At 41.4% G+C, this 25728-nt stretch overlaps 1 protein-coding gene across 2 annotated transcripts in view; it reads right to left on the bottom strand.

Annotated features, from left to right (window-relative positions):
- Window positions 1-25728, bottom strand: part of PRR12 (proline rich 12) — a 79263-nt gene that overhangs the window by 25991 nt on the left and 27544 nt on the right. For both annotated transcript variants that reach the window (XM_072110351.1, XM_072110350.1), the window contains 2 exons: window positions 5042-5154; window positions 3941-4102 (listed from right to left, as the gene is read on the bottom strand). In XM_072110351.1, coding sequence (XP_071966452.1) covers window positions 3941-4102; window positions 5042-5154 — 275 coding nt within the window. The remainder of the gene's footprint in view (window positions 1-3940; window positions 4103-5041; window positions 5155-25728) is intronic.

The raw sequence follows: 25728 nt of genomic DNA on the forward strand, positions 1-25728 counted from the left end.
CTTAACAGATTCAATACCAAGGTCTCCTGATGTCTGATGCGACCAGCAAAATTTTCACCAATTGGAGTACCGCATTGTAAACTTAATCATTTTTTTTTTTGGTTTCTGCTTTAGCTAAATATTTAGATTTTCCTATTTTGCAGTTCAAGTGAGGCTTTAATTTAGGGTCCAAACAAAGCGATTTTTATTTTAAGGTTTTTATCAGAAGCAACAGAAAAGGAATAGGAAAACAAATTCCTTCAGCTTTCCTTTAATAGATTAAGAAAAAACTAACTTTTTATAAAAAAAAATATCCTTTACAGCAAAGTATAATAACCATTACATGTACAACCATTGGTGTCAGTACTATTCAATGTAAAAGGCTGCATTTTTCTGGTTAGAAAAAAGCCATATGAGAAATATTGGACAAAAAGAAGACGTTTCCCAAACTACCTCAGATGCAAAATTATATATAGAACAATGTGCCTCAGAAAAATTTTGGAACATAGTAGACACACTAATGAAATCTCAGAAAAGCACATCCACAGATAGTGTCATGCATGCAATCCTCAACCCCTTAACGACCAGGTCCTTTTATGTTTTAGCATTTCCATTTTTCACTCCCCAACTTCAAAAACCTTTTATTTTTCCATGTGAAGATCTGTTTTCTGAGTAACAAATTGCACTTTATAGTGACTGTATGTAATATTCCATACCGTGTACTGGGAAAACGAAAATAATTCCAAATGCATTGAAATTGGTTTCCTTTATTCTTTGGGTCAGTGCAATCATAGGGATACCATATTTATATAGGTTTTATAATGCTTTCATACATTTACAAAAATTCTTCATTTTGCCATCTAATAACTTTTTCATGCTTTGGTGTACTAGGCTGTGTGTGGTGTTTTCAACTTTTTTTTTACTCATTTTCAGACACCCCCTCCCCCCCCCCCCCCACACACACAGGGTACTTTAACCCCTTAGGGCGCTGTCACACGTTGCGTTTGCAAACGCAGACCAAACCGCGCCCACCGGGGCGGTCCGCGGTCCAATCGCATCGGCGTTTCTCTTTGTTTCTATGGAAAACGCCGATGCGATCGGACCGCGGACCGCCCCGGTGGGCGTGGTTTGGTCTGCGTCTGCGTTTGCAAACGCACCGTGGGACCGCGCCCTTAAGGACACAGGGCATTTTTGCTAATTTCTCGCTCTCCATCTTCCAAAATCCATAACTTTTTCATTTTTCTGTGTACAGACCTGTGTGAGGGCTTATTTTGTGCGTAACAAATTTTACTTTCCTATGATGTTATTTATTTTTCCCTGCCATGTAGTGGGAAGCCGGAAAAAAATTCAAAATGTGGAAAAATTGAAAAAAAGCGTCACATTCTTGTGGGCTCAGTTTTTACGACTTTTCGCTTCAAATAACGCCTCTACTTTATTCTTTGGTTCGGTACCATCGCGGTGATCGTATTGCGTTTTAATACATTTTCAAAAATTAAACGAATGTGTACAAAAAAGAAAAAATTAATTTTGCCAACTTCTGAATCTAATAACTTTTTCATACTTTGGTGTACAGAGCTGTGTTAAGGTCTGTGCAACATTTTGATAATTTTTTTTACATTTTTAATGTCAAGTAAAAAGGTGTAAAAGTCGCATTTCGGACATATGGGGGCCTTTCCCGTCGGAGGTCACCGCCGGCCATAACAGTTTTTATATTTTGATTCATTGGGCATTTTGGGACGTGGCAATAACTAATGTGTCTGTGATTTTTACAGTTTTTTATATTTTATAACAGTTCTAGGGAAAGGGGGGTGATTTGAACTTTTAATATTTTATTAATTTTTAACCCCTACCGAGCCCTCTCCATAGCCGGTAAGTCTTTGCTGCATATTGCAGCAAAGGCTTACCGGTAACACCCGCGATTGGTGCTAGCACCGATCGCGGGTATTTTCACCTCATGGGCGCCGCCATCTTGTCGTGGATGGCCGCTCCCCGATGACTTCACGGGGAGCGGCGATCCGTCGCCATGGTAGCCTCGGGTGTTCCGAATACCCGAGGCTACTTCGTTTTAACCCATGCATTACAATGTGCTAATTGCACATTGTAATGCATGGGGAGTAAAATCCACATATACTGCCATACTGTAGTATGGCAGTATATGATAGGATCGATCAGATTACCTAGGGTTAGAGTACCCTAGGGAGTCTGAAAAATAGTAAAAGTAAAAATAAAAAATAAAAAAAATTATAATAAAAAAACCTAAAAATTCAAATCACCCCCCTTTCCCTAGAACTGATATAAAAATAAATAAACAGTAAAAATCATAAACACATTAGGTATCGCCGCGTCCGAAAATGCCTGATCTATCAAAATATAATAAAGTTTTTTCACTACGTTTAACCCCGTAACAGAAAATAGCCTCCAAAGTCGAAAATGACATTTTTTTGCCATTTTGAAAAATATAAAAAAATTAATAAAAAGTGATCAAAAGGTCGCACAGTCCCAAAAATTATAGTAATGAAAACGCCATCAAAATTCGCAAAAAATGACACTATCCACAGCTCTGTAAACCAAAGTATGAAAAAGTTATTGGCCCCAGAAGATGGCAAAATAAAAAAAAAATATTTTGTACAGGAGGTTTTAATTTTTCTTAAATGTATGAAAACATTATAAAACCTATACAAATTTGGTATCCACGTGATCGTACCGACCCAAAGAATAAAGTAGACATGTCATTTGGGACGCAGAGTAAAAGCTGTAAAATCCAAGCCCACAAGAAAACGTCACAAATGTGGTTTTTCACCATTTTCACTGCATTTGGAATTTTTTTCCCGCTTCCCAGTACACGCCATGGAATATTAAATACCGTCACTATGAAGTGCAATTTGCTACGCAGAAAATAAGCCATAACACAGCTCTTTATGTGGAAAAATAAAAAAGTTATAGATTTTTGAAGTTGGTGAGTGAAAAATGGAAGTGAAAAATCTAAAAAAAGGTCGTTAAGGGGTTAAAACTTTTTTTTTCACTATTTCTTAGACCATCTAGGGTACATTAACCCTAGATGGTCCGATCGATCCTACCATATACTGCAATACAACTGTATTGCAGTATATGGCATTTTTGCACAAGAATTATTACAATGAGCCACTGGCTCATTGTAACGAATCTGCAGAAACCATGTAGCCTCAGGTCTCACGAAGACCCGAGGCTACCGTGGCAACCTATCGCCGCCCCCGATGACGTTCGAGGGAGCGACGATCGAGCCCATGCGCCGCCACATGTTAGGTGCTGCCGGCGACAAACAATAGGTTAACACCTGCAATCGGTGCAAGCACCGACCGCGGTTGATTGTGATGGGTTTTTGCTGCGATATGCCCTCTTCATACACCCTTCACAGCTCCGTGGCAGATATATACGCCACGGAGCGTGAAGGGGTTAACCTTAGGTTGTCTTATTGATCCCATCATATACTGCCATACTACAGTATGACAGTATAAGGGGATTTTATAAAGCATTTATTACAATGTGCAAATCCCACATTGTAATTGATGAGTTAAAAACAAACAGCCTCAGGTCTTTGATGACTTCACAGGGGGCGGGAATTGAATCCAAGATAGCGCCGCCGCCAGTATTTACAGGGTTAACACCTGCGATCATTGCCAGCACTGACCGTGGGTGTTACCAGAGGGTGTTTGCTGCAATATGCAGCAAACAACCACCTTTTGGAGAGGGCTTAGCCCGTGAGACATCTCCATGCAACCGCAGCCGGCGTGTGACGTACAGATACATCACACGGCGGTAATGGGTTAATAACTTGACACCCACTTGAAACAAAATAATTTTTAAAAAAAAGAGAATAACTGTTTAAACTATTTTTTATTAATTTAAACATAATGAAGGTAGCGTTGTGGCCCTCATAGGACTAAAATAAAAACATTACATAAGGTACCCCTGGATTGCTTACCTGTCTGCCATGAAGGTGTGCGGAACTGAGAGAGAAGGGAGGAAGCGGAGGGTCCAGGCTGAGGTGCACGAGACTCAAGAGCAGAAATTAGATTCATCACAGATGCATCTGGGGTTGCACTACTGGCATGATGGAGGCCAGTTTCAAACAACCCCGACAATCCTATGAAGAGAATGAATTTAAAGATTTTTTTTTTAATTATATAATATTCTTTAAACAAAACAACAAAAACTATTATTGTTATCAGCATGTGAGCTATGCTCGTCCACCTATTACAGAGGGGCCACAAACAATGGTCCATGTGATGGTTGTTTGCGTCATAACTGCATGGGATGTGTGCATGTAGCCTTTGGTTGTAAAGCACAGGACTCAAACTCCCAGTAGTCAGCTCAGACTCATCCCACCTGTTTGGAGACCGTTCAATCAAGCCCGGAGAGCCCGAGGCAAAGGCTACAACAGCAGACAAAGTGAAAAAACTCCAGCGCAGATCCACAGGCCTTCTAAAATCTGATTCTTTATTAGTGGTACAGCAAATGTTACATCGGGTAAATGTTTACCCGATGTAACATTTGCTGTACCACTAATAAAGAATGGGATTTTAGAAGACCCGTGGATCTGCGCTGGAGTATTGTTTTTGCAGCTCTCCATGTCTTTCTATGGGCTCATACACATGGCCGTTTTTTTCCACAGTGCTACAAGCGAGTCGAGTGCCCAGGCTGCAAATTCTATAGCAAATTCTTATTCGTGCCTTAGTTTGCGGTTTAGCCAGTCATTGGCAAGAGTGGAGACCTATGATACACAGGCCACAAACAACAGACCGTGGGCCTGTTATGTGCTCCATGAGAGCACACTAATTTAAAAAAACCTAAAGCATTTTTATAAGCAGTCAACCCCATAATTAAAGGGACCTTATCCTAGACATCTTTCTAATCGTTCTTTTCTTTGATCCAATTTCGTAGCTTAATTCTTCAAAATATCCCTAGTAGAAAATGATATCATTTTCATCATAAGCAATTCAGGAAGAGCAGAAGAGCTACATATATTGAGAGATATATACCAATAACATCCAAACAGTCTCCTCAGCACCTAACCAGAACTAACCTGCCGGATGGTGGTTGGTGGCATAGCCCTGAAGGGGGTGAGGTGTTGCGTACGCCTGTCTGTGCAAAATATCTGTCTCGGGGTGGGAGCCTCTTGAGCTTCCATAGACCAAGCTGAAAATGGAAACAAGAAAATTAACATGTTAGTTTTGTTGCATCTACAGCAGCCTGTTGCTTCATAATTGTACAATAGACACATTTATTAATATTTGCAGAACCTTTAGTTTCAATTAGACTTTTCAATAACATAGAAAATATATTGGCCTTGAGGTTTCCAATTACAACGGCTGAATCCCCATTTACAGTAACCAATCCTTACACATGTTAGCGGAGGCTTCTGAACAAACAGGAGCAGCAGCTTTAGTGTATGCCCTCACATAAAATACAAGTCTCAGGCTACCCTACTCCTTGGCGAATTACAGTACAATGTTTACCTCATACTCCTCCTATCTCAGGCATTTCCCGAGTGTACCGACTACAAAACCCATCATGCATTGCTCCAGCTCTGCTTCCTGCCTTGCTCATTTCAGCCAAGTCTCACAGAGTTTAAAGCAATTGAGCATGCATACTAATGACTGGTCTGCATGGAACAATCTTTTTTTCTGGCTGCGCACGGTGACATACTTCATACTACTTCATATGGTTAGCATATGGCCACCATAAAGTGCACGTGGTCTTCCACTGCTCATTAGTTCCTTCTGTCAGTGTTCATGCTCATTGTGCAGTTACTGCCCTTCTGGCCCCATTAGTTCCTCCTGTCAGTGTACATCCCCATAGTGTCATCACAAGAGTGCAAAAAGTAGTACTGTGCCATGCCCATTGATACAGGATAAGTATAGTAGTACTGTGCAGTACCAATATAGGATGAACAAAATGACGGCTCAGCCAGGCTCCAGGCAATACGTTTGAAGTCCTTTATTCGTGTAAAGTTAATGCAACATCCACAATGTGGGGATACAGCAACAGCTTACGTGTTTCAGGCGGGTTAACCGTCCTAAGTCATAGCTGAATCATGCTTAGTCATGCTATGACTAAGGACGGTTAACCCGCCCGAAACGCGTAAGCTGTTGCTGTATCCCCACATTGTGGATGTTGCATTAACTTTGCACGAATAAAGGACTTCAAACGTATTGCCTGGAGCCTGGCTGAGCCGTCATTTTGTTCATCCTGGATACTTCACCCCAGCAGAGGGGAGGCCCGTGCCTCGCTCGGCATGCCCTAAACGGGAGGTGAGCTGGTTTTCTTGCTTGCATTTTAGCAGTACCCATATATACAGGATAAGCATAGTAGTACTGTGCCATGCCCATATATACAGGAAAGGAGGTGTAGTACCATGCACTGCCTATATGTACAGGACAGCAGGAGTAGTAGTACTGTGCCCATACAGGGCGGATAAGAGAAGAAAGTATAAGAGTATGAAGGATAAGGTACGACTATGATATGAAGGATAACAGTACTTGCCACTGTACTAAACTATACATTTGTCCTAAGGATGATGGGAATGAAGGGAGACATACATTTTGCTACCTTAGGTCTGTAAACTTTATAACCAAGCTTTTACAACCCTTACCAAGTCCACCATTAGGGTTGTGATGGATTATTCCTTTATACTCTCATACAGGACCCCACTCACACACATGGGCGGCAAATGTTTAGGATGCCCCATGCCCTACTATTATATGGCCAGGGTTTTTCACTATAGACAGCCTCATACTTTTGCTTTCATTAGGGTTCGATTGGTGACCAGGAATATTTCTCGATCTGGAACCTAATGATAAGTAGTAAGGATATAGCACTAAAGCAAGATATCCTTTGGTGTCTCACAAATCACAAGAAAGATGGGAAAAGCAGGTAGGAGTTATAACGAGGGACGAATGGGGTGGGATCTATAGAAGCGCCAAGATAGGATCAATAAATGAAAATCATCGAATATTACAGATTAAGATTCTTTATATGCCTATTGATCTGCACAAGATGAAAATCAGGGAATCGTCCTTATGTTTCAAATGTGGAGAGGTTGGAGCTGACTTTACTCATGTAATCTGGTCATGTCAGGCAATTTATGAGTTTTGGAGTGAAGTATTTCAGCGCGTGAATAGTACTCTAGAATTATCTCTTATCCCTTCCATCTCGATAGCCATTATTGGGAGATGTAGCCCCGTGGAAAGTAGGTCAACCCATAAAGCAACTATTCTCAAATTAATGATGTTGGCGAAAGTGCTTATTGTAAGGGAATGGGGAAGTAACAGTGGTAGGAAACTAACAATCAGTAGGTGGATAAATCTATCCTTAAAGGTAAAAGAATATGAAAGAATACAAGCTGAGAAGAGGGGTACTATGAGGGAATGGGCCAGAATCTGGGACAAATGGAATTAGACAAACCAGCATATGGGAAGATTAATATGTGTATAAATTATGTAAAAACTAATAAAGCTTTTTGAACAAAAAAAAAAAAAAAAAAGCAAGATATCCTTCAAAAGAAATCTAAAGATGGAGTATTATCACAATACAGGCAGTCCACTGGTTACGTACAGGGTAGATTCTGTAGGTTTGTTCTTCAGTTGAATTTGTATGTAGGTCGGAACTGTATACTTTATAATTGTAGCTCCAGACAATTTTTTTTGGTCTCTTCGACAATTTCACAAGTCTCTGTGAAAAAATATTGGTTTGTCATAAGGATAACCAGTATTGACAATAAAGCTTCATTACAGACACCTTTTGGTAACTGTTATAGCTGTTTATTGTAGCCTAGGAATAAAGTAGAGTAAATTACCAATATCCAGAGGTCCGTTTGTAACTAGGGGTCGTCTGTAAGTTGGGTGTTCTTAAGTAGGGGACTGCCTATATATGCCACATTTATACATGCAAACATAAACTGTAGTAATAATAACCAACGTGCCTGCTGTTGGGGAGAGTTGTTTAAATTTAGAAGCCTCCAAACAATGGTTTTCCTGCAGGCACAAAACACAGGTAAATGGTGCTACAGCTATATAAAAAGGGAGCAATGCAGATAGGGGAAGCTTCACATCAACAATGAAGATGCAGAAAAACCTATCCCAATAACTGAGCAAATATGAGCTTTAGTAGTCATGGAAGCAGTGTCACCACCGTGATGAGATAAGTGCGGACAAAACTGGTAGTCACTTTCCAAGTAATAGATGTAACCAATAAACAAATTAATAAACCCTGACCTGACATTTTATTGACGAGGAAATGAGCAAATTTGCAACCTAAACTTGTATAATACCACATACCCAACTTATATGAGTGCCCAAAAACTCCCCAAAAGCTGTGTAGTTATTAGCTTAGTTTCTTAAAGTAATAATGTTATTATTTTCCTGGAGGAGTGACATGCCGTACATCCATGTAATGTCTGCAATGTACGGCACACCGTTTCCTCAGTGACATCCACGCAAGCGTCATTCCTCAAGACACTGATTGGTGTGGCTAGGGATGTACAGGCAGTCCCCTACTTAAAAACACTCGACTCACATACAATCCCTATTACAAACGGACCTCTGGATGTTGGTAATTTACTGTACTTTAGCCTTGGGTTACAATAAACAGCTATAACAGTTAGTAAATGTGTCTATAATTAAGCTTTATTGTTAATCCTGGTTCTTATGACAATCCAAAATTTTTAAAATCGAATGTCACAGCGACCAAAAAAAAAAATTTGTCCGAAGTTACAATTATAAAATATACAGTTCTGACTTGCATACAATTCAACTTAAGAACAAACCTACAGAACCTATCTTGTACGTAACCCGGGGACTGTCTGTATAGCTCTGCAGGGGGAAACTTCCACAACCACGCAAACAAACACATTTTTGTAGCATTTAGTTTAATTTGTAAAACTACTTCTTTTCCAGAAAATATCTGTGTACTACAAGTGTAATTTTCATCTGAAAAAACGTTGCTTAGCGACTCTATTCTTGGCATGAGGCCCGTTACTATGTGTAGGATAATGCATTTGTTAAATATGTACATGAATAATAATATACAGAGAGAAAAATCTTTCATCAAATCAGCAAAGAGCAAGTGCTTTCCCCCAAATGATTCAGATTCACTGCGATTTACCCACGCATAAAAGATCTACAAACAGCCAAACAAGAGCCAGGAGGTGCCAGCCATCTATGCCAAGAGATTCAAGATCAGATATTAATAGCGCACTACCAGCTAAAGCTGTAATAATCGTCATAAAGCACGGAATACCCTGCCTAAAATCCACATGAATTCACTTTGCCGAATTCAAAATGCCAGCCACATGAAAGAGTTGTCATTTTACACTTAATATCACATTTTTTACAGTTTAAAAACACGTATATCACTTTTGCAACACAAAAGTATATTCCCATGCTATGGTCATTTTGCAGTTTACACCTCAAATGTTGCCAAATTGTAGGAAATTCATTTAAAATGTGGAAAACATTTTTAAATATCTCACTTCTCTGCCTACCACTTCAAGTAACCGCATGTGCACAAGTAATTAGGCTTTGTTCGCTCAGTCATAGAACCACCCAAAAATGGCAGATAAAATGGGGTGCATAGGTCTGGCAAGTATAATAAGACAGAACAGAGGAAATTGCTACTGGGATTCTTAGCACACTGTTTATTTCCTGCTGTGTTGGTTTATATGCAGAGACTTCAGTTCCCAAGAAACCTTGCACAGCAGGCTTTTTGTCGTGAGCCCCTCCTCCTCCTCCCTCTCAGCTCTTGCAGTGCAGCCGAGTCCATAAAGAAACTCCAGCACTTGCAGCAAGTCTGAGTATAACAGAGTATGTTTATCCTCCAGTCATCTCCTGTGGTTTAGCTCTGTGTATGTCAGCACAGTATCACTACACTCTCAACTTAACCAACATCAGCAGTTCATCCTCCCTTCTACCACATCTGGAGATCATGGAGACAATGCCACTGTTACCTGCCTTGTTGCAGGATGTAGATGCACTTTGTCACATGAGCAGGCATAAAGTGATGTGCAAGGAGAAGCTGTCCAATTCCTCTGACCTTCCTTTACCCCACCCAGATTTTCTACATCAAATGGGATGTATAGTAGTATAGTAGTATCTGTTTTTTGGGAGCTGGGACTGGCCACCTAGAAAAGCAGAATTCTGCACAGAATTAACAAAGGTACTAAGGAAATTGACAAACTTAACTTTTCATGTTTGCCTGGACATCTCTTTGCATACATTATTTCTACAATTTCATTTCTGGAATAAATTATAATAAGTCTTTTGGGCTTCACACTAAGGAGACTAAAGTATTACAGACAGAATGATAATTGTTAATAATCATCCTTCCTGCTGCTTCATTAACAATTATTAACACGTGTATGACCGCCTTTGGTCACAGGGATTGAGGTGGAAATTGTTCTTCAATTCCAGGTTTAATCTACAGCAGTTTTGTGTCAAGGCACATTGTATCTGTAGTAACTAGAGAATGCATTAACCATGTTAGAAATAAAATTCTATTCATAGCTTAGAGTGCGGAGTTCAGCCATTATGTTATTCTATTGTCCCTGAGAGCAATGCACAGAAAATGTTTAAACAATTGAGAATTGCTCGGCTGAGTTTCAATATAGAAGGCCAGTATATTCACCTTTACATAACCCTGGAACCACAAACATTCATTATAGCACATCCGAAGGAAGATTCTACATAACCGCAGGCAACAACTCCAATATAACAGACCTAAATTTGTATCCAAGCCTATAAAAAAACATTGAGTTGCATGGTAACATGTAGGCTGTAGCTGTTACCCGATAGTAGTGCTGTAAAAAGGCATTGTGTAGCCCAGCACATGATAAAAACTACAGTACATCTTATAAAGTGAAATTGTTATTATTTTCCTGGAGAAGTGACATGCCATACATCCATGTACCCTCTACAGTGAGGCTACCACATGCATGTACGGCATGTTCCTTTGTGTTCTCATGTCATACAGGCAAACGTCATTCCTTAAGCCACTGATTATTGTATCTTTGGATGTATAGCTCTGGAGGGGATAACTTCAGGAACCACAGCAAGAGAAGTTGGTTGTTCTGAGTCTCTGAGAATCTCCATAATTTCAACACTCCTCGATATTTCAGCACTGAACAGGATAAGGATCAGTCTTGTCATACAGTATCTTGACGTTTAAGAGCATTTAGACCAGGGGTCAGGAACCTTTTTGGCTGAGAGAGCCATAAGCGCCACATATTTTAAAATATAATTCTGCGAGAGCCGTACAATGGGGCTTATTTACTGAGGGTCCCGCGGCCGCATTTTTGTCGGGGATCACGCCACCCCCCGCACAACATTATTATACACACGCCACCCGCCGCAGAACATTATAATACACACGCCACCCGCCGCAGAACATTATAATACACCCGCCACCCCCCGCAGAACATTATAATACACACGCCACCCCCCGCAGAACATTATAATACACACGCCCCCCCCCCGCAGAACATTATTATACACACGTCACCTGCCGCAGAACATTATAATACACACGCCACCCCCCACAGAACATTATTATACACCCGCCACCCCCCGCAGAACATTATAATACACACGCCACCCCCCGCAGAACATTATAATACACACGCCACCCGCCGCAGAACATTATAATACACACGCCACCCGCCGCAGAACATTATAATACACACGCCACACCCCGCAGAACATTATAATACACACGCCACCCCCCGCAGAACATTATAATACACACGCCACCCGCCGCAGAACATTATAATACACCCGCCGCAGAACATTATTATACACACGCCACCCCCCGCAGAACATTATTATACACACGCCACCCGCCGCAGAACATTATTATACACACGCCACCCGCCGCAGAACATTATAATACACACGCCACACCCCGCAGAACATTATTATACACACGCCACCCCCCGCAGAACATTATTATACACACGCCCACCCCCCGCAGAACATTATTATACACACGCCACCCCCCGCAGAACATTATAATACACACGCCACCCCCCGCAGAACATTATTATACACACGCCCCCCCCCCGCAGAACATTATTATACACACGTCACCTGCCGCAGAACATTATAATACACACGCCACCCCCCGCAGAACATTATTATACACACGCCACCCCCCGCAGAACATTATAATACACACGCCCCCCCCCCCCGCAGAACATTATTATACACACGTCACCTGCCGCAGAACATTATAATACACACGCCACCCCCCACAGAACATTATTATACACCCGCCACCCCCCGCAGAACATTATTATACACACGCCACCCCCCGCAGAACATTATTATACACACGCCACCCGCCGCAGAACATTATTATACACACGCCACCCCCCGCAGAACATTATAATACACACAAGACTGCTAGACTGTTGTTACTGCTAAGCCGGACCATGCGCCACATTTATTACTGACGTGCACCACAATTTTGTCTTAGGTCCTAGCTATTTTGTATCTCAGCTGCTGCAGAACCTCACATTAATGTAGAAATGCAGTGGTGGGGGAAGATATGAGGGGATGATGCAGAGGGGTCTGTAAGGGACACTTAGGAGCTTCATAGCTGCTCCTGCACACAGGACACTAAGGGGTTAAGGTAGAGTGTGAGGAGACACTGGGGGGGGGGGAGGGAGCACTTATCTCTGGCTGATCCCCGGCTGCTGACTCCTTCTCCTCAGGTGCTGCAGGTCTCCGGAGTATATGCAGTTCTGGTCTCCTGTGTCTGAATCTCCCGCGCTGCTACATCCAGCCCCGGGATTGGCTGCAGGCAGACAGTCTCCTCCCCTCCCTCTCTCACACACGGAGGAGACTGCTGCAGGGAAGGAGAGGGAGGCGCCGCCCCAGAATTAACCCCGCGGACCCTGCGCTGCTGAATACATCCAGGGGCATTACTACAGCCAGGGGCACAACAGGAGCCAGATATGGGCCCCTGGTCTTGACAGGCAGCGTAGCAGATGCCACGGCTGTAGTAATGCCCCTGGATAGGAGCCCTGGCTGCGAGCCAGATGCGGCCATCAAAAGAGCCATATCTGGCTCGCGAGCCATAGGTTCCCGACCCCTGATTTAGACTAAAAGGACCAAACCTCTCATTAGTAGAAAGAATGAAAAGGCTAGATTCACATCTTTTTAGGGGCAGGTTGTGTGGACAGAGGAGAAGTGATTCACATTTAAGTGATAAAAGAGAGTTTGGTTTCAGGCTTCCCACAGTTACTTCCATCAGGTCCACATAAATAAAAGTGTGTAAAGAAGTTTATGAAAGTTGGTGACAGAAGTGTCATAGTCCTGGTAAAGTTTTCTGCAGCAGGAGTTTGGTCTCTCATACAGCTACATGGCAGAGTGAATACAAGTGTGTATCACAACCTTCTTCAGCAACACATGGTTCATTCCTTGTGTTCTTCACTCATCATTCACAATTTTCATGCAGAACAATGTCCCCTGTAACCCAGCAAAATGGATAAAGCAGTTAATTGAAACAGAAAACATTGAAACAATGAAATGGTCAGCCCAGAGTCCTGATCTAATAGCTACAATAGAAACCCAATGGAAAATCCTTGACAAAGTTAAAGAGAACCTACCACCACGAATCTACCTACAAAGGTAGATCGGGTGGTAGGTGGACGTAAGGGACGTGAGGAGAGCTCTTTTTAGAGCTAATCCTCACGTCCCCGCTAACTTTTGGGAAACTTTATTAACCTAATATGTAAATTTAGTTATGCGGCTACTGGGGCGTGGAGTAGCCGTCTCGAGGCTACACAGCGCGGCTACTCCACGCCCCAGTAGCCACATTACTCCTCCTACCCTGTTGTGTCCGGCGCGCAGCTCCTCGTAGCTGCGCGCCCTCGTCCGATATGATGCGCAGAACGCCGGCTGAGCAGTCCCAGCTCCGAGGCCGGAGCTACTGCGCATGCGCAGTAGCCGGCTTGTCAGACGAGGGCGCGCAGCTACGAGGAGCTGCGCGCCGCACACAACAGGGTAGGAGGAGTAATGTGGCTACCGGGGCGTGGAGTAGCCGCGCTGTGTAGCCTCGTGCCGGCTACTCCACGCCCCAGTAGCCGCATAACTAAATTTACATATTAGGTTAATAAAGTTTCCCAAAAGTTAGCGGGGACGTGAGGATTAGCTCTAAAAAGAGCTCTCCTCACGTCCCTTACATCCACCTACCACCCGATCTACCTTTATAGGTAGATTCGTGGTGGTAGGTTCCCTTTAAGGCCAAGAAACCCACAACAATCACAGAATTGTGGAAGAGACTGGAGAGTGGACCAAAATCCCACCAGAGTAGTGTGAGAGACTGTGGCTGCAGATGTACTGAAGTCATTCACAACCTGTACATGTCCTACTGATAGGTGACTCATGTAACCTTCAGAAAATCATTCTCTGAAAATGTAATTAGAGTCTGTTTTTTAATTATGATCAACACACTTTTTGCTAAATAAAGGTTTTATGATGCTATACTTTTGTAATTTTGTAAAACACTGTTCTAGTGGCATGGTGTACCCTTTACAAAAAAAAAATCCATCAAATGTTAATGGAAATTACCGTACAAGCAGTGTTTTTCAGCATAAAAAAATGTGATGAAAAAAAGAAAATCAAGCTCCGATTACACTCGAATTTATAAAAAAAAAACAAAAAACTTTTTACTCATCTTTTCCACTTGCAGGACCGCTTCTTGCTGCCTGTGTGCCAACAGCGACAACTCCCTGCAAGCTGCCGGCGTGCACACACTATGATGTCAGAAAGCAGCTGCCATTATAGCGTGTGTGTGCCGCCAGAGTGCAGGGAGTGTTCACTGCCGGAGCACAGGAAGAAAGAAGAGGAACTGCAAGAGGAGAGTTTGGGAAAGGCAAGTTTCAAGTAATTTTTTTATAGACTGGGTATACCGGGGGGTTTATGAGCATGCTGGCTATATACTAGGGTGCATGTGCTGGCTATATCCTGGGGGATAGGGGGCTGGTTAGCTTTATACTGGGTGTACGCTGTGACCAATGCATTTCCCACCCTAGGCTTATACTTGAGTCATTAGGTTTTCATAATGACTTTACATTATGATTAATTTGGCAAGCTCTGTGCAGCGCTGCAGAATCTGTGTGCACTATATAAATAAAGGAATTATTATTTTAATTATTACTGAAAGAAAATCAAGTGATCGTACATTGTTCTCTACTTTTGATTAGTATGCCCCTTAAACGTATCCTGTGGTTCGTCTTGGTTCAGCCGCCAGAAATAATGCCCCATTTTCTTGACCTCCACCTGGGAGTAGCTGGGCACTTTTATCCACTACCTTCATATGATTACAAACCTTCTTTGATGGGCAGTGTTAGTACTCATCTTATTTTGCTCCATACAGGCAGGCTGTCTAGACAGCCTTAGTGTGTTGGTTCTTTTACCCAGAGAAACATATTTCTGAGTCAGACACATATGAGACAACATGAGGTTATGCATTAAATATATACGTGAAGCAGCTGTTAATTCACACGAGCCATGTGATTCTCTCTATTTATAGATATTGTGAATGAAAGAAACAGTGAAGGCTATAAAATGTTGGATTTCTCCAGATACACCCGCCATAGACGGTAAATATATTTTTTGAAATGTCGCCTCGTGTCTTAACTGGAGCAAATGCAATGTTTATATAATAAGTGAATGAAGCAAGAGGACCCAAGACGGCCTTTCACCCAAAAATAACATCCTCCGGTAATTTATCAGCAAGAGATGAAGCTAAGCCTCGCATTCTCTTCTCGTGACAATTATTAAAATCTGGAGCGCAGTGTGTAATGATGAGCTATGCCTGCAATAAGAAAGATTCTGCAAATAAGAGACGAGACTTGCATCTCATTACTAGTTTAGAAGGTTATATTAGATGCCAGCACTAGGCGGCCCCTTGCCCACTACACACACTATCCTGTATCACTGGGGTCAAACAGGCATCTTTTATAGACTATGAATAGCCACAAAGCCACTCACTTTTACAATTTATTCTCCACAATCTGCTCCCTTGTGTCTCTGTAATGTTATTGATTTTATAGCCCAAATATCAAGACACATAATTTGGAGTAATTGCTACAAAGATCCATGTCATAAATTACACTAAATACTCCATTAAAACCATGAGAACATGTGAAAACAGTCAGAAGCTTAAAGAGGACCTGTCACCAGCTTTTGACCCCCCTGACTAACAACACCTGCTGATTACAAGTCCTCCCCATACCTTAATTACAGAGGTTTTTCTGATATGCAAATGAGCTTTTGTAACTTTGTGACTCTGCTCTCCCAGGCTGCCAGTGAAAGACTCCCCATTATTCTGACTGACAGCTCTGTGTCTCTTCAAATTCCCGCTTTGCCTCCTTGTACTTAGGGTCGGTCTGCTATTATTCAAATACAGACATATAAAGCTCTATTTCCAGATGGGAAATATTGTGACAATTTTTTTACATGGTGCCTTTCATTCATAATATTTTACCAGTGACATCATTGCAGGTCCTTTAGCCTTCTAAAAATAGCAAACTGTACCCCATGTATGCGATTACATGAAATCACAGCAGCCTCCATGGAGGATAGAGAGAAGTCCATGGAGGCTGCGGTGACTTCACGTAGTCATATACATGTATGGGGTACAGTTTAATTTTGTTAAGAGGCTAAAGGATCTGAGATGATGTCAGTCTGGTCACATGACATGAATTGTGACCAGTAAGGAGGCATAAGGCATGAGGAGGATTAGATGGGAGGGGCCAGCCAAGCAGGACACCCCCCTCCCCCTCTGATGTAAGGGAATACAAGAAAAAAGGCGATTTATGTGGATGTAAGCAAAACAATTTTTAGCTATAAGTATGTGTCAGTCAGTTATTTGAGCTCTATACCCGTCACTGGCTGTTATGTGCAAATGTGGGGAAAGGTTCACTTTAAGCATTTTACAAATAAGGCAGAAAAGCACTACACCACTGCAAAAAGGGGTAAGAGCTTGATGAAATGTCCAGACAGTTGCCATTAAGAGAGTGGGCATAAGCAGCATTAATATGTCAATGCCAGGGTTACAATGCCCTATTTTATCAATTGCACCAAGGAAATGACCTAGAAAAGGGACACGGCAGGCATAAGAAGCGGAGTTAAAAATGTTGGATGGTACCTTGTTGGAGGATAAGGGAGGGGGGATTGTACATGGTAGTAGATGTCTTATAAACTGTCTTAAGCCAATTCTCCAGAAAACTATATAATAAAAACTATAATGTGTATTAGGTCTACCCAAAAAAATAGAGAATTAGAAAAGATGGGTAAAGAAAATAATACATGCAAATCTAACAGAGCCTAAGATGTCATTGGATCTTTAGTAGCTGAATCAGCCTGTGTGAAATGACAACACTGCTACATAAATGCTCTACGTCCATAAATGACAAAACAGCACCAGCTGGTATTCATATTTATGCAATGTTCTGGACTACAGAAATACACAATGGCACCTCCTTGTGGGAGAACTATAAAACTACAATTGACTGGTCAGCAGGGAGAAACCCCAGCAAAACGAGTGCTGTGAACTATGACTTACCTAGTTATTAATAATGCACATCCCATTTATAGGTTTCCCTCCTATACTGGTTGATATAACAATATTAATTTCATGTACACTGTGAACAAGCCTGAAAAACCTGCCGTAAGGGGAATTCTACAGTATAACACCTAAATAACTGTGCGAGTTGCAATTTCTGAAGCAATGGAGAGGAAGCCAAGCCTTGAGATCACTTTCTACAAGGAAAAGAACTATGAAGAACCCCTATGTCCCCCTTGAAGTTTTAATGGTATTTTATTTGACATACTACGATAGTTAAACACATTTTAGGGTACATTTCCAGCGACTTATTGGTAGTGTATGTTCCTATGGGTAACAATATCCTCCTACTCGACAAGAGGAGCAGCATTCCTCAGAAATGTGGGGGGAATTATCAGCATCCACCTAGATTTTGTCTATGTGGAGATTTTTTTTAAGCTAAAAATCCTTGCACAAAAGCTTCTATTCATTGGCAGACATTGAGAATACTGCAGCCATCAGCGCTCAGGGGGGAATACATTACTGTCACTGCTCTATAGGATGAGGGGATTATATTCTTGACTTCTGTCAATCACACATTGCCGATTTCTTTACACATTTACTACACCACAGAAATTGGTACACTTACAAGTGAAATTTCTTTGTATAATCTTAGGCAAATTTATTTCCATTTTGTTCAAAGTCAATACATGCAATCCCCGGGTTAAGTACAAGATAGGTTTGTTCTTAAGTTGAATTTGTATGCAAGTCAGAACTGTATACTTTATAATTGTAACCCCAGCCAAAATCCTTATTGCCTCTGTGACAATTGGACTTTAAAAATGTTGGATTGTCATGAGAACCAGAATTAATAATAAAGCTTAACCCCTAGGCGCACCAGGACGTTATAGTACGTCCCCGGGGCTAGATGCTTAGCGCACGGGGACGTTCTATAACGTCCTGCTTCTGGCACCGGCTCACGAACGGAGCCGGTACCAGAAGCAGCGGCTGTCAGCTGTCTAGTACAGCTGACAGCCTGCGCTAACACCCGCGATCGGAGCCGGCTCCGATCGCGGGTGTTAACCCCTTACACGCCGCGGTCAAACATGACTGCGGCGTGTAAGTGTGTTTGAGCTGTGGATCGGATCCCCCGTGCCGCTTACCGGGGGATCCGATCCACTTCAGGGCAGCTCCGAGGACTGGCATGTGCCCCGGAGCTGCCCGGTCTCCATGGCAGCCAGACCCCTTCCGGGTCTGGCTGTAAACTGTCTGAGCATGCGCAAGCTTGCTCAGACAGTTTACACTGCTCTACAATAAAATAGTATTGTAGAGCAGTGTATTGAACTTAAACCAGTGATCAGGGCATCACTGGTTTAAGTTCGAGTATGTATCATTAAAAAAAAGTCAAAAACACTAAAGTTAACACATTAGAATAAATAAAAAATAAATACATAAAAATATAAGCCCCTAAAATGTCACTTTCCCATAAAAAAACTTAATAAAGTATAAAAAACATAAAAACACAAAAAAAACCCCGCATATTTGGTATTGCCGCGTCCGTAACAATCTGCATAATAAAACAGAATTGTTACTGGACCCGCACGGTAAACGCCGGAGGAAAAAAACGCAAAAAACATTCCGAAAAAAGATAATTTTTCATTAATACCCTATAAAAAATGCTCTAAAAAGTGATTTAAAAAATGTTATGCACTCCAAAATAAGCCCACTAAAAAGAACAACTGTTCTCGCAAAAAATAAGCCCCTAACAAGATTTATCTGCCAAAAAATAAAAAAGTTATGCATATAAAAAGATGGTGATGCTAAAATGAATAAGATTTTCTCCAAATTAGTTTTTATTCAGTACAATTGAATAAAATACACAAAACCCCCACATATTTGGTATCCCTGCGTCCGTAACAATCTGCATAATAAAACAGAATCGTTATTAGATCCGCAAAGTTAACCCCGTAAAAAACAAAACAAAAAAAAGCTCCAGAAAAAAGATCATTTTCAATTAATACCCTATAAAAATGCTCTAAAAAGGGATTTAAAAAATGTTATGCACTCTAAAATAAGACCACTAAAAAGAACAATCCTTCTCGCAAAAAATAAGCCCTTAAACAGATTTGTGAGGCGAAAAATAAAAAAGTTATGCATATGAAAGACGGTGATGCTAAAAGTAACAACATTTTTGCCAAATTACTTTTTATGCACTAAAAATGGGAAAAAAATAAAAAATCTATATAAATGAGGTCTTTTTGTAATCGTGGCGACCCATAGAATAAAAATAATATACTATTTTTATGGTATGGTAAACAGCCAAAAAAAAAAAAACCATAAAAATCTTCCTGAAAAGTGATGATTTTCATTTCCTCCACCAACAAAGAGTTAATAAAATCTCACCAATTAGCCTATAGATTCCCCCAAATTACGTACCAGAAAAGTGCATCTCATGTGGCAAAAGAAATAAGCCCCTATAGGTCCACATTAAAAAAAGAAAAAAATTATAGCCTGTACAATGTGACATAGCAAATCTGATCTGGATGGCGCCTCCTTCCCTTCTATGCCCGGCCGTGTGCCCATACAGCAGGTTACCAGCACATATGGGGTATCCGTGTACTCGGGAGAAATTGGGTAACAAACTTTGTGGAGCCTTTATTCATTTAATCCATTGTAAATGTTTAATTTTCCACCCAAAATGAGTGTATTGTGAAAAAATATTACAATTTGCAGACTGCACCTCCATTTTGTTTTAACCCCTATAAAACACGTAAAGCGTTAACAAACTTCTTAAAAGTGGTTTTTCATACGTTGAGGGGTGTAGTTTCCATAATGGGGTAATTTATGAGTCTCGCTATTATTTAGGCCTCTCAGTGTCAATTAGAAGTTGAGCAGGTCCATCTAAATACAGGTTTTGGTGATTTTACAAAAAATTTGAAAAATGATACCTAAATTCTGAGCCTCATCACATTCTAGTAAAATATGTGGAATCTTAAAAAACCATGCCAACATAAAGCAGACATTTGGGAAATGTAAGTTATGAATTTATTTGGGAGCTATGACTATCTGCATCAAAAGTAGAGAATTTAGAACGTTGAAAATAAAGAATTTTTCCAAATTTTTGCCAAATTTAGTTTTTTTTCATAACTAAACACAAAAGATATCATCCAAATTTTTAAACTAATTTGAAGTACAATGTGTCACGAGAAAACAATCTCAAAATCCCCTGGATATCTCATAGCGTTCCAAAACTATAACCACTTATAGTGACACAGGTCAGATTTGAAGAATGGGGCCGCGTCCTTAAGGCCAAAATAGGCTGTGTCCCCTAGGGGTTAACTGTAGACACCTCTGATAACTGTTACAGTACAGTGAATTACCAACATCCAGAGGACCGTTTGTAACTACCACTTGTTGTGACGACATAGGCGTAGGAAAGAAATTACATGTTTAATTATGTTATTTATCGTTAAGTCGGTATAGTCTCATTATTCTGTAGAGAAGGGCTTCAGGCAGAGATTGCACTAACATTTTTCCAGAAGGGTAATAATACTCCTTTTGCTAATTTTGAGGAGTATGAAATTTTTATTAATACAAATAAATAAATCCAAGGTGTATAGTCTTGAAAATTATTACACTCAGTGTTTACTGTACTTAAAAAGACACCTGTCATCAGGTCTCCGTCACCATTTCTGTCACCACTATCTGTTGGAGCAACTCACAAGGATCCATCCCAGCCTTTATCTCATCAATTCATACATTTATCATTGTAAAATAATCTTTACTTTATGATATAAATGAGACTGAACTACAAATAGGATAGCCCTTTTAGGAATGCCACGGCACAATTAACCTTTTCAAATTTGTCCTGAGACAGAGTAGAGCCTTTGAGGTCAGGCCTAAAACTTAACTTTTATTATATTTCAAAGTAAAAACATGACCACTTTTTATCACACTAACTTTCTTTAAAAATCACATGGATGGGCTGCTGATATCGCTCTATACTTTCTGCTATATATGAGGAGATTAACTCTGCTCCCTCAGTAAACTCTATAATTAGATCTCTGCAGCGATCCTATTCTTAACTGCTGTGTTCTGCTATACACATGTGTAAGACACAGACATCAGCTACATAAGTGCCTGACATGTTCTGCTATAACATGGCTGCTTGGAGCTGTTGTATCTCTCCTATACACACACAGGCTGCAGGGGGTGCCAGCACCAAGAAGCACATGGAGGAGCCATTACACCATTATACCTCACATCATTATAAAGGCTGTCAGTCAAGCAATGTGGGGTGCGGCTATGCCTCCCACTCATGAACAAGCTGAACGGCTGAATATGATAATGACTCATTGGACATCTCACAGGTCATTTGCATACAGCTTTAGGACCTCATTGCTTAAGTTTACAGGCAGCGTGTAGGAGGGACAATGAATTGATAGGGGAAATGCTTTATAATGACAGTTTATGAATATATATTAAGTTTTGGGGGTTAATTTGGCTGACAGGTTCTCTTTAAATGAAGCCTACAATGAGGAATCTAACATCAGAAGTAGATCTGATGGTAGATTCCTCCTACCTGCCTCTACCCTAATCTAATGATGTGAGGTATAATGGTTTAATGGCTCTTCCATGTGCTTCCTGGTGCTGGCGGCCGCGAGCCCTGCAGCTTCCATGTGTGTATATAGGAGAGATACAACAGCTCCAGGCAGCCATGTTATAGCAGAACATGTCAGATTCATGTGTAACATGTGTATTAGAAGGGAGAGCATGTCAGCAGATAAAGCAGACACTAGCAATGCTTTACTATACATTACACACAGACATAAGCAGGGGGAGGGGGGAACAGGGGTGACATCACTGCCTCTGACCAAGTAACCAGCCCCATTTACATAATAAAGAAAAGATGATTTTATGATTAATGTATGAATTGACTAGATAAAGGCTGGGATAGGATCCTTGTGAGCTGCTCCAAAAGGTAAAGGTAACAGAAGTAGTGACAGAGACCTGATGACAGGTGTCCTTTAATTGCAGAGGCTACTGGGGAGTGGATCAGCCTTAGCTCCCCCAGTAGTCTCTGCAGTTAATCTAGAACTTAGCTCATCTAATAAGCTAATTTTTCAGAAAGTCTACCAGGGCATGGAGTAGCCTCATCGGGGAAGCGGGAGCAAAAGCTAGTCCATGGCTCAGTAGCCTCTACAATCCCACCCTACCTGTGTGCAGGCAAGTTTAATCTGGAGCGCCACTAGATGCCGGAGCTGTGCGCAGTAGCTCCGGCTTCAATGCCAGACGCAAGCCACCGTGTGTGTGTGACCGATTCAACAGGGAGGAATCACACTGGGGAGTGAAGTAGCCTTTGCTCCAGCTCCCCGTAGAGGTTACTCCATGTCCCAGTAGCCTCTCTGGAAAATTTGCATATTAAACAGATGAACTATAGATTAGGTTAGAAATTGTTATATCATAGTTTAGCTTTTATGACATTAATAAGAACCTACCAATAGATCTACCTTAATAGGTAGATTCCTGATGGTAGGTTTCCTTTAAAAATAGTGATGCATTGCATACATACAAATGTTTTTATATTTATGAATGCGTTTCCAGAAATATATACAAAGTAAGTCGCAGATGACCAGACGGTCGGACAAACTGACAGATGGACACAGCAGCACTGCCTACAGCACAGCAGGCCCTGGGAAACACAAAGCAGCGCACACTTCTGTCTCACTCGGCACCATTCTGTTTATGTCAGATTCTACTTTACAAGAGATTTATGATCATTTTCCATATAAAGTAGAAATGAGGCCAACTGAGACTCATGAGGACAACCTTGACTGTTTACATCTCCTTAATGCTGGCTAATATGTCATGTCACCCACGAGGCACAATCAATTCCTAGAGTGTGCACATTGCAATGTAGGCAATTTAATTACAACCAATAAAAATCAACACAAAAAAACATATGTTTTATTCAGCATCAGACATTTTTTTTTTATAAAACTCTGATTAAAAAAAAAAAAAAAAAACTTCAGCTACCTAAATCACACCAAGTGCTCAAGGGTTATCTGGAAGGAAAAACCTAGTGGCAAATCTCTACAGCTGTGTACATTGACTATACTGTCTATGGGTTAGCACAGTACTTTTACACTGAAATTAATGGTTTCCTTGACAACATGACAGGTCCTCAAAAGTGGTGCTCTTTTTAACCACAGACCACTCCACCATTGCAGACATACCCCCTCCCCCAACTACTTACTCAGAACTTCCTGAAAGGATCATTAAAAAAAAAAAAAAAAAAGTAAATTCTAGACAAAGAAAATGCTTTAAACGGTACCCGACAAATCTGAAATAGTAGTTAGACTAAGCAGCACATCAAGAAACTATTACCATTAGGGTTTTTTCCTCCATAAACATTTGATTGTGTTCTTAGATTTGCAGACAGCCCCTTTACCCCAGTGATGCATTTGTTGGATTTAGCTGAGCAGTAATTCTGCTATCAGTCATTAGAAACTAGCTGAAATTAGGTACAGTGCTGCAATTTTGCAGCAACAGGTGGAACAAGGAATTTCTGCACCAAGATCCACGGAATTAAAAGAAATATTACTTAATTATTATTACGGATCATAAATCTGCAGTGGAAAGCAGTCAGCATCCCTATGGACGGGGATATCCGGAAGAATAGTGGACGGATCGTTCTGCTAACAACTATTAATGGTGTATGGTTATTGGAGATAGTAAGAGACAGGCGGCAGAGGCTTTATAGCCTTGTTGGAATTTCTCTTTGACAATATAATCCCATGTTTATACTTCTAGTTCAACCACTGCGTCCTGTCTTGGGGTATAGTTACATTCCAGGTGAGACCAAAAATATAACCTATAATAAAATGAACTGCATACTGCAAGTTTTCAGCACACTCAGTCTGAGGCTTTACTTATGCCAAAGGAGTTTTTTTTTTTAAATATTTTACATGGAGGAAAAAAAAAATCTCCATCCTGGCAATTTCTGCCTGGATGGCGTAAACCCCCTCCTTTCCCTTCCCTCCTGCAAAAGAGTGATCATGAAGGCATGTCCTATCCCTCTTTAAATTATCCAGGGATCAAATTCCATTCCTTGTCAATGGGGTTTTGTCTTGTTCACTTTCCTCCAGCTTGGGCAGATAGCCAGAATTTACATGGCTCACAGGCCCCTGGTGGGGGGAAGTAAAGGATAGAACAGCAAAAGGAGGAATAGTGAAGAACAGCCACTCACACAGATAACCTCCTTAATCCTCTTTGCATTGTAAGGCACTACAAACCCTCTGGCTTTTAACAAACAGGATTGTCCTCATAGGCTTTTTAAAATACTCTGCTTTTATTGTTAATTCCACAGGAATTCTCCACCAGCTTTAAAATTCCAGATCAATACTGATGGTAAGTATTCTTTATCTATGGGGCAGAGGAATGTTCCTGACAAATACCCAATTGTTGTGCAGTGATAGGCTGCAGAATTCACTATAGTTTTTATGCGCTATACAAGCTTTATGGGTTAGGGAGGGACAGGGAATAGAAACACCTATAGAAAAATTGCACTGACATGCATTGTTGGTGCCAGGCCAAATATCTGTATTTCTTATTAAAGACACACAAACTTACTAAAATACAAAAACCATTCCCCAAAAAAATACCGTATATACTAGAGCATAAGACGACCCGAGTATAAGCCAAGACCCCTAATTTTAACACAAAAAACCTATTGATTCGAGTATAAGCCCAATGTGCATTGAATGCATTGGTCACAGCCTCCCCATGTGGTATACAGCCAGCCAGCCCCCATGTGGCATACAGCCTGCCAGCCCCCATGTGGCATACAGCCTGCCAGCCCCCATGTGGCATACAGCCTGCCAGCCCCCATGTGGCATACAGCCTGCCAGCCCCCATGTGGCATACAGCCTGCCAGCCCCCATGTGGCATACAGCCTGCCAGCCCCCATGTGGCATACAGCCTGCCAGCCCCCATGTGGCATACAGCCTGCCAGCCCCCATGTGGCATACAGCCTGCCAGCCCCCATGTGGTATACAGCCTGCCAGCCCCCATGTGGTATACAGCCTGCCAGCCCCCATGTGGTATACAGCCTGCCAGCCCCCATGTGGTATACAGCCTGCCAGCCCCCATGTGGCATACAGCCTG

Source organism: Engystomops pustulosus, chromosome 6 (assembly GCF_040894005.1).
Source record: "Engystomops pustulosus chromosome 6, aEngPut4.maternal, whole genome shotgun sequence".
Classification (NCBI taxonomy): domain Eukaryota; kingdom Metazoa; phylum Chordata; class Amphibia; order Anura; family Leptodactylidae; genus Engystomops; species Engystomops pustulosus.